This window comes from Babylonia areolata, chromosome 17, assembly GCF_041734735.1.
Source record: "Babylonia areolata isolate BAREFJ2019XMU chromosome 17, ASM4173473v1, whole genome shotgun sequence".
NCBI classification, from domain to species: Eukaryota; Metazoa; Mollusca; class Gastropoda; order Neogastropoda; family Buccinidae; genus Babylonia; species Babylonia areolata.
Window position 1 is genome coordinate 19,382,465 of NC_134892.1, and position 10,826 is coordinate 19,393,290.

General features: G+C 44.7%; 1 protein-coding gene across 2 annotated transcripts in view; it reads right to left on the bottom strand.

The window, feature by feature from the left end:
- Nucleotides 1-10,826, bottom strand: part of LOC143291719 (uncharacterized) — a 32,269-nt gene that overhangs the window by 9,256 nt on the left and 12,187 nt on the right. The window contains exons 3-7 of one of the 2 annotated variants that reach the window (XM_076601757.1): nucleotides 9,247-9,479; nucleotides 7,501-7,595; nucleotides 6,927-7,133; nucleotides 2,554-2,604; nucleotides 2,021-2,114 (exon numbers count right to left, since the gene is read on the bottom strand). In XM_076601757.1, the coding sequence (XP_076457872.1) occupies nucleotides 2,021-2,114; nucleotides 2,554-2,604; nucleotides 6,927-7,133; nucleotides 7,501-7,595; nucleotides 9,247-9,458 (659 nt within the window). In that variant the 5' untranslated portion in view covers nucleotides 9,459-9,479. The remainder of the gene's footprint in view (nucleotides 1-2,020; nucleotides 2,115-2,553; nucleotides 2,605-6,926; nucleotides 7,134-7,500; nucleotides 7,596-9,246; nucleotides 9,480-10,826) is intronic. The other variant, XM_076601756.1, reaches the window with a different exon arrangement.

Consider the following 10,826-nt stretch of genomic DNA (forward strand, 5'->3'; position numbering starts at 1 on the left):
TACAGTGTTGGCCTCAGTGTTCCTATCTCTCCAATACAGTGTTGGCCTCAGTGTTCCTATCTCTCCAATACAGTGTTGGCCTCAGTGTTCCTATCTCTCAATACAGTGTTGGCCTCAGTGTTCCTATCTCTCCAATACAGTGTTGGCCTCAGTGTTCCTATCTCTCCAATACAGTGTTGGCCTCAGTGTTCCTATCTCTCCAATACAGTGTTGGCCTCAGTGTTCCTATCTCTCCAATACAGTGTTGGCCTCAGTGTTCCTATCTCTCCAATACAGTGTTGGCCTCAGTGTTCCTATCTCTCCAATACAGTGCTGGCCTCAGTGTTCCTATCTCTCCAATACAGTGTTGGGCTCAGTGTTCCTATCTCTCCAATACAGTGCTGGGTTCAGTGTTCCTATCTCTCCAATACAGTGCTGGGTTCAGTGTTCCTATCTCTCCAATACAGTGCTGGGTTCAGTGTTCCTGTCTCTCCAATACAGTGCTGGGTTCAGTGTTCCTATCTCTCTAATACAGTGCTGGGTTCAGTGATCCACTCTCTCCAATACAGTGTTGGCCTCAGTGTTCCTATCTCTCCAATACAGTGCTGGCCTCAGTGTTCCTATCTCTCCAATACCTCAGTGTTCCTATCTCTCCAATACAGTGTTGACCTCAGTGTTCCTATCTCTCCAATACAGTGTTGGCCTCAGTGTTCCTATCTCTCCAATACAGTGTTGGGTTCAGTGTTCATTTCTCTCCAATACAGTGTTGGGTTCAGTGTTCATTTCTCTCCAATACAGTGCTGGGTTCAGTGTTCCTGTCTCTCCAATACAGTGCTGGGTTCAGTGTTCCTATCTCTCTAATACAGTGCTGGGTTCAGTGATCCACTCTCTCCAATACAGTGTTGGCCTCAGTGTTCCTATCTCTCCAATACCTCAGTGTTCCTATCTCTCCAATACAGTGTTGACCTCAGTGTTCCTATCTCTCCAATACAGTGTTGACCTCAGTGTTCCTATCTCTCTAATACAGTGTTGGCCTCAGTGTTCCTATCTCTCCAATACAGTGTTGGCCTCAGTGTTCCTATCTCTCCAATACAGTGCTGGCCTCAGTGTTCCTATCTCTCCAATACAGTGATGACATCAGTGTTCCTATCTCTCCAATACAGTGCTGACGTCAGTGTTCCTATCTCTCCAATACAGTGCTGACGTCAGTGTTCCTATCTCTCCAATACAGTGCTGACGTCAGTGTTCCTATCTCTCCAATACAGTGATGACATCAGTGTTCCTATCTCCTCCAGGTCTTCTGGCTGCCTGCAACAAAGTTCAGCATGCAGAGTGCCAGGTAATGTGTCAGTGACTACAGGCCCCAGCTCTGCTCACAGTGGACACGGGCAACATGAAGGGGGGCACAACGAAAGCAAGCAGGCACTGGGAACGACTCAGAAGGAAACTGCTCCTTTGAAGTCCCCCACAGGCAAATCAATCAAAAGACTCAGACGTTGTATGCAGTCGGGTCATTTCTCTGCCCGGTGATGCGTGATGACCTCTCCCATCGTCCAAAGCGACGCCAGGCAGCGAAACTGAAGTGTCCTGCCCAGTGCGCGAGGCCTGGTTGAATAAATCTGGGGGACAGGCTGTGAGCCGTGCAGGAGGGCACCCTCTCCCTGACGCTGACAGTCTGATGGAAAGGCAGAAGCTGATACACTTGGTTTCGACACCTTCCCCAGGTCGTTGCCGCGTACAGTCTCAAACTGCCTCAGGGACTTTGGCCCCTTATTTTGTTTCTTCTCAAAGCTGATTCCTTCACTCTGATCAGCTACCAGCCAATGTTAACGAGCCCCATCTACCCCACACAAGGCAGTCACGTGGTTACCAGCAGTTTTGTATAACCTCTGACCTGACATGTTCAATACAGTACATAGTACGGCACAGTTCAGCACTGACCAGTATACTAAGAACACTGACTTGACACATTACACATATAAAACAACATGACACGATACGACATAACTTGAAGGAGGCAACACAACGCAAAACATTTCACCTGTCACGTTTTATGAACAAGATGATACAGGTGACGACAAGACCCACGATGATAAGGGTGACCATCACTGCCACGTAAAGGATTGTATCGTTTCCTGTTGACAGAACGCGTTCTTGATAGATCTCTGTCTGAGTCACTGTCTCAGTCTGTCTCTCCTTGTTTCTGTCTCTCTGTCTCTGTCTCACTGTCATCTATATTCCTGTCTTGGTCAGCCTCCCTGCCTCTGTATCTATCCCACGTTAACATAATTCTATGTCAATAAACTGTTCACTTTTTTTCTCTACTTTGAAGTAGTTGATCGCCACATAATCCTTGGAATTACAATTGATGATGCCTTGTCATAATAGTCACATCATACTTTGCTGCCATACAAAATTATCCCCGAAATATCTATCATCTGTCTGAAAGTAAGCCCTCCTTGAACTGTCAATGTCGGAAGCTTGTTGTATCTTCCACATCCACATGTAACCCGTTTCCAGTTTGTCAATGGACAGACCAATGTCTAACTCCAGCTAACTGACCAGATAGTTTACCTGCTGGTTCTGTCGGATCTGTCGGAGGCTGTGCTGTTCTCGTGGCTGTGTCTGTGGAAAGACAAACAGGCAGAAAGTAAGGTGAGGTGAGGGGATGGAGGTGTTCAGTCATGCTGAAAAAAAAAGAAAAATTCAAGTACCATCAGCCAGTTCAGACCAATATCGCTCCTGAATGCCAAAGGAAAATTCTTCTTCTTTGTCATGGCTGCAAGACTGAAAAACTACCTCATAGAAAATGAGTACCTGGATGTGTCAGTCCAGAAAGGCGGCATCCCAGGAGTTCCTGGCTGTGCAGAACATGCCACAATGATTCGTTCCATGGGATGAGTCCACCTTAAAGCCCATTATCAACGAAACAGAATTGCTGAAGAAGTAATGGGTCCCAGGATTCACACCAGGAAAGAGGTCAAGAATGGAGTGGAGTCCATGGGCTGGCAACTTCAGATCCAGTAGCTGGCAATGGAATAATCGAAGGCGTTAATGAACGCATGGATAATCCCATTCTACTGGATGACTAATACCTCCTTGAAGCGTGCATAGGATCCACAGACTCAACAAAAGAGGTTGTACAGTGAAAATCTGACCGGCTGAAGACACAGTTGCCCAGCCGATGAAATCCTAAACCAGAACAAGATCATCATCTACAAGATACTGACGTCAAATTCACTGAACAACCAACATTCCAACGTGTCAGTGCAACAAACTGAAATGGTAGAGAGTTGAGACCAAAGAGAGAAGGAAACCAAAGCGACAGCAGAAAGAGCAACTTCGTGTAGCCATTCTGGCACTACAAATATGTGTATGCTACATGAATTCTTCTTCTTGTCATGGCTGCAAGACTGAAAAACTACCTCATAGAAAATGAGTACCTGGATGTGTACTGCTGTGCAGAACATGCCACAATGATTTGGAATGCAATCCAAATAGCAAAGGCAGAGAAAAAGAACCTTGATGTGGTATGGCTGGATCTGACAAATGCGTACGGGTCAGTTCCTCATGGGATGATTCAACTGTCTCTCAAGATGCACCATGTATCAACGAACATCAGGGAAATGCTGAAGAAGTACTTTCATGGCTTCTCAATGCGGTTCACCACCAAGGAATACATGACAGATTGGATCAATCCATGGGCTGTGCAATTTCTTCAGTCCTGTTCGTGCTGGCAATGGAAGTGATCTTGAAGGCCTCAATGAATGGCATTGATCCAGCCGACCTCGGTAATGGATACTAGATACCTCCTTTGAAAGCCTTCATGGATGACACAACAGTCCTTTCCACAAAAGAGGATGACACCCGTGAAATATTGAAGCGGCTGAACGAACTAGTTGCCTCAGCCAGGATGAACTTCAAACCAAAGAAACAAGGAGTCTCTCACTGCGTAAAGGAAAGGTAGCTGAAACGATCACATTCACTGTAGCCAACCAAGCCATTCCAACGGTGTCAGATGAACCAGTCAAGAGCCTTGGAAGATGGTATGATGAGTCCCTGAAAGACACAAAGAGAGGGAAGGAAACCAAGCAGACAGCAGAAGGCGTGCATATCATAGACCAGTGTGGCCTTCCTGGCAAATACAAAGTGTGGTGCCTACAGTCCATGCTGATACCAAAGCTGGGGGAGCTGGACAATACAAGGTCTTCAGAGAAGAAGCCCCCCTCAGTCAAGTGTTTTGGCCCTTAACTCCTTACATTCTAAGGGGGCCGGGCCGCATCCAGGCCATGACTCCTTGATGCCCCTGTGTTTCCGCCTAGCATACTTTTTGGTCTTGTAGATATGGACTTCCTCCATTCTGCTTTTGTATGGCACAGTGAGCTCAATCAGAATCGCGTGTTTCGTTGCCTTGGAGTGGAGTACTATGGCAGGTCTCATGTTGCTCTTCGACAAGGGATTTCAGAGGTAGCCTCAGCTTTGCTTGGCGACAGTAGAGTGCCACGTCAGCGAGACCAGGTGGGACACCACGCCATTTGCGTGTACAATTGTTGACCTTAGCCTTAATGAAATTGACTGTGCTACAGCTGATATCATATATCAGGAGAGGCCACAAAAGCTTTGGTATCAGCATTGTCTGTAGGCAACACACACTTTGTACTTGCGAGGAAGGTCACACTGGTCTATGATGTGCAGGCCTTATTCTGCTGTCTGCTTGGTTTCCTTTCCACTTTTGTATCTTTCAGGGACTCATCATACCATCGTTCAAAGCTCTTGACTGGTTCATCTGACGCCACTGGAATGGCTTGGTTGGCTACTGTGAATGTGACCGTTTAAGCTACCTTTCCTTTACGCAGTGAGAGGCTCTGTGATTTCTTTGGTTTGAAGTTCATCCTGGTTGAGGCAACTGGCTCGTCCAACCGCTTCAAAATTTCGCGGGTGTCATCCTCTTTTGTTGAAAGGACTGTTGTGTCATCCATGAAGGCTTTCAAAGGTGGTATCTGGTATCTGTTATTGAGGTCAGCTCGATCCATGCCCTTCATTGAGGCTTTCAAGATCATGTCCATTGCCAGCCCGAACAGGATTGGAGAAATTGCACAGCCCGTGGCTATGCCAGCTTTCAGATTGGTTATATCTGTCATGTATTCCTTGGTGGCGAACTGCATTGAGAAGCCATGAAAGTACTTAGCATTCTCCTGATGTTCATTGGTATATAGTGCATCTCGAGAGCCAGCTGGATCATCTAATGAGGAACTGACCTGTACGCATTTGCCAGATCAAGCCATACCACGTCTAGGTAATTTTTTTTTCTGCCTTTTTTCTTTGAATTGTATCCCAAATTATTGTGGCATGTTCCACACAACCAGGAACTCCTGAGACACAACCTTTCTGGACTGACACATCCAGGTAATCATTTACTGTGAAGTAGTTTATCAGTCTTGCAGCCATGACAGAGAAGATTTTTCCTTCAACATTCAGGAACTATACTGGTCTGAACTGGCTGATGGTACTTGATTTCTGCTCTTTCGGGATGTATATGCCGTCAACTATCATCCACTGGTAGCTGATCTTCAGATTCATCCATACTGATCTTATCACTCTGTGGAGCCACTCAAGGACTTTAAGACATTTCTTGTGCAGCAGGTACAGTATTCCGTTTGGCCCTGGTGATGATTTGGCTCTGGCTTTCTTGACCACTTTCTGTACTTCCTCAAGGGTTGGTGGTTCATTGCTGAACTTCTCTGGTTTCCTGGGATGAACCAAACCTTTGAGACCCAGCAGTTTCTTGCTTTGTTGATCGAAATATGTTTTCCTAAGATGCTGTTCAAGTGTTTTTTGTCCACTGTGGGTATCCCTAACTTGGGTTCCTCGAACAGTTTCCTGGCGAACTGAAATGGGTCCCAGAAGAAGCAGTCTTGTGTCTTATTCTTTTTGTTCTTTTTCTTCCTTGCTGATTCTGCTTGACTGAGGGCACTGTGCTTTGCTTTCAGTTGTTTTTTTCTGTAGGCTCTGCTTCTCAAATTCTGAAGCAGTCTTCATCCTTTTCTTGAGCTTTCATTTTGCATTTTGGATTTTGTCCACTTCTCGTTGTCGCCTGGATTTTTGAGGTGTTCTTGTCTTTGGTTCTTTCACTCCACAGGTTTCCAGACAGGCTGCGTAGTGGCTAACTTGTGTTCCAAGGTGCTCTTTCCTATCAACGCATCAAAGTTTCGAACTATTTTCTGGTCCAACTCTTCCCATTCCGTTTTTGCACTTGCAGGTGGTAAGTTGAGTTTCTGGCGTTTGGCTTCAAAATCTTGTACAAATGATTCGTCTGAACTATCAGCGTGGATGTCCTTGGCACTGTGGTTTGAATCCTGGCCTTGGTTTTCCGACGTCATATCTGCTGATGCAATACGCTGCTGAATATTCGAAATATTCTTCATATAACCCTTTTTTGTCCTGTTGTTCTTCATGCCACGCTCAGTGGAGAATTTCCGCCCACAGACACATGGGAATTCCGTCGGCCGCGTTATGGTAGTCCGTTTAACGTTTCCAGTCGTGATTGTATTGTACTGTATTGTTGCTTTATGCTGCACTGTACTGTATTCATTGCATTATACCATATTGTGTCGTGCTGAATCGTATCATACCATGATGTACCGTGCTGTATAGTATCGTATCGTGTGTGTGTGTGTGTGTGTGTGTGTGTGTGTGTGTGTGTGTGTGTGTGTGTGTGTGTGTTGTGTCCTCCACCTCCACACCTCTAGTGATTTCCTATCCATAATCTTTTTTTTTTCCGGCAGGTGCAAAGGTACTGTCATTGTTGGGATGTGGCCGCGATCTCTGCTCTCATAGAGACGCTCATACAGTCTGGTTTCTATGAATACAACTATTGATACCACTGCTGCTGTTGTTATTATCATCATCACCATCCCTATCAGTGTCTGTAAAGTCATCAGACTCACCCAAGTAGGTCAGGTTGCAGGGCTCAAAACGCATGCTGTCTGGAGGAGGTACAGGCTGACAGATGTACTGTCCCCCCACTTTGTCCAGCGCCGCTCCTCTGGTGATGGTCATCTGATCACTGACCACGGTAGTGGACGTCACGTCATCGGCAGTTTGGCACACCAGGCCCCCAGACCCCGTCACATAATTGCACATCACTGTAGTTTCTGGAAATACACGACAGAAATCGAAAACGAAGTGATCACATTCTCTGTCTCTCTCCTAGTATTCTTGTGCCTGATCACTCGCAAGTGCAGCAAACTTCTGATTAATTGGCGTGCTTCTTTTATCTCCAAAAGTTATAACCACCATACATATACCCTGTATTTATTTAGCATTGTGTAATGTACACCATATCAAGGAGGAGGACTGGATGGAAAAAAGCGCGTCAGTGCTTATCTGTTATCATCAGAACATTAAAAAAAATATTGCTGTGTGTGTGTGTGTGTGTGTGTGTGTGTGTGTGTGTGTGTGTGTTCCTTTCTGGCAATCATAGGCATGCCTGTCCATTCAAATATCTGGGTACCCACTCACCTGGGTCGGGGTTTAAGTCGGGGTGGAAGAATCGGACATTCAAGCTGGCCCTGCTGATGTCATGACCAAAGTTGCAGACAACGTGTGTCTCTGACCTGGTTCAGAACAGAACAACAGAGTACTTGTGTCATGACTGATGGTCATACTGACATGAACAGAACGAGAGACAAAACATAATTATGGTATGCTTGGCTCACTGGATAAAACTGACCAACATATGGAGTATTTTTATTCTTCTTGGATTACGAATGCTGGGATACATAAGCTGGCATACATAAATTAGTGTAAATATTTGATTTTTTGTCTGATTCTATTGGATTGCATTACATTGCAATGCATTGTTAGTACAGTGTGCAGAGTTATGCTTGTGAGTGTTTGTTTTGGGGTTTAAATATTTGTATGTTCGTTTAACATATCAGTTTTTACACTATATATAGCAATTGATCATGCTTTACATGGAAAGTTTTTTTTTAATTAGATTCATTATCATCGTCATCATAATTATTCTTCTTCTTCTTCTTCTTCTTCTTCTTATTATTATTATTATTATTATTATTGGTGTTGTAGTTGTTGCTCTTATCATCATCATTGCTATTTTTTTACATACCATGCAAGTATGGCTATTTAAAGTTTTTGATGATGGCAGAATTTTCGATGATTCCATTTTGAATTCTAAGGCTATCTGAATATAATCGAGGCTCTCATATTAAACGATGTTTAATTACTGTTCAGAGCTGAATGCTTATAGACTGTATGCACATTGAAATGGTGATTTGTTACTGGTACGAGTATGACAGCCACAGAAATAATGGGTTTTTGGTTTTATCACATAGGTGACAGTGTGTGTGTGTGTGTGTGTGTGTGTGTGTGTGTGTGTGTGTGTGTGTGTGTGAATATCCATGAAGAAAATCTTTCTGAAAATAAACAAGTATAATCATTGTCTTATATGTGTTCATTTTGTGTGTATGACTAAACTGTAGACCCAAACGTCCTTGTGTGGGAATGCTCAAACAATCTGACCGGTTAGAAATCAATATGTATAAAGAAATGAATGGGTCAGGAAAGGGCTTATCAGGGTACAAAACAATGATTACAAAATACATGGCGAATCTTTTCAAAATCAGTTCATTTGCCCGCTAGAAAAAATTAATAAATTGGGACACCACAATAAAACACATTCATAAAATGAAATGGATAAAAAAAATGAAATGAATAGGAAAAGAAAATTCCGTAATAATTATGTTGGTAATAAGCAATACCTTGACAAAAATCCACACAAACAAACGTGTATTGCAAAAATATTCCTTTTCTCCCGAAGAGGCCAAACAAACCAAGTTGGTCATCACTGATGGGGATTTAGGGTTTCTTAACAAATCTGGGGTGACCTTCAACACGTTTTCACAGACAGACAGACGAACAGACCGACAGTCAGACAGACAGGTAGACCGACAGACAGACGGACAGACAAGCAGATAGACAAACAGGGAGACAGACAGACCGAGAGACAGACGGACAGAGAGAGAGACAGGCAGACAGACAGACACACGGACAGGCAGGCAGACAGACAGACCCGCAGGCAGACAGACAGGGTGACAGACAGGCAGACAGACTGACAGGGAGACAGACAGGCAGACAGACAGGGTGACAGACAGGCAGACAGAGAGACAGGCAGGCAGACAGAGAGACGGGCAGGCAGACAGACAGGGTGACAGACAGGCAGAGAGACAGAGAGACAGGCAGGCAGACGTGGTGGTGAAGGCAGTGCAGACAGGCAGGCAGAGAGACAGGCAGAGAGACAGACAGAGGGACAGGCAGACGGACGTGGTGGTGAAGGCAGTGCAGGTGACAGCCCCTCCAGTGTCCCCAGTGCACACCATCACTGTCGTCATCACCATCACTGTCATCAACAACAACAGCTGGGAGGTGGACACTGTGCTCGGAGAGCTGACGGTCGTCATGGTAACTGCTGACACAGGATCCTTCAGGAAGGACCCCAGTCGATGGATGCACGTGCAGTAACAGCCAGGGCAGAAAAACCGTGCACAAGTTTTTGTTTGAGTGTATTCGTATGTTAAAACTGTCACACCAACGCCACACACACACACACACACACACACACCGGCACACACCGCCACAAAAATATTCTCACACAGCACCTACAAACTCGTACACATGCACAAATGTACACCGCACACACACATATATTTGCATTCATGGAGACAGAACAGAAAGACAAGCATACATACAGACACACATGTACACACACATCCACACATATCATAGCCTACATGCATACCCACACGTACGCACAAGTGAGTCAACAGATTCAGTTACAACGAAAAAATGCATGGGACAAATGAACGACGCAATGCGACATTGTTTCATGAATAGACCCAACCGGTGAAGAGTTAGATTTGCTCCTTCCCCAGCCTTGCTACTGCCACAAACTTATTTCAGACTAATAAGTATAGGCTTCGCAAAAAGTGAATGACCACTTCATAAAAACAGGTATGATTTCATAATATATATATATATATATATATATATATATATATATATATATATATATATATATAAAGCAACTAGGGATGATTTCAATGATGCATGCTGCATATGGTCTCCTGGCTGTATGCACTGCTGTTGTCCGGAAATCCAGCATCATTTCACCATGTCCCCAAGAATTAAACTGTACAAGTTTCAAGGTGGTCCTTAACATTTTGTGAACCGTGCATATCCCCAAATATTGCTGACTGACTGCTTTAATTATTAATATCATTTTATTTTTATAGTGTGTGTGTGTGTGTGTGTGTGTGTGTGTGTGTGTGTGTGTGTGTGTGTGTGTGTGTGTGTGTGTTATTTTTACTTTATTTATTTTCTTTATTTTCTTTTATTTTTATTTTTTTAATTTTTTTTTCTCAAGGGCTGACTAAGCGCGTTGGGTTACGCTGCTGGTCAGACATCTGCTTGGCAGATGTGGTGTAGCGTATATGGATTTGACCGAACGCAGTGACGCCTCCTTGAGCTACTGATACTGATACTGTCTTGGGACCCTCGCGTGTGAGACGCAGCACACTGACTAGAAGGAAGGCCGATAATAAAGGGGGGGGGGGGGGAGGGGGACCCGGGGGGGGGGGGGATGCGAGAGGGGATGGTGGCACGTGGGTGGGACTAGGTCATGTGGCAGAGGTTGGACTGTGATGACACAGTTCGTCATCCGGCAGCATGTGTCGTCCTTGATTGAGAGACAGACAGGTAGGTAACGAATGAACGAGGCAGAGTCAGACAGAAGAGGAAATGAGAGTGAGAGAAAGGCAGATAGACAGACT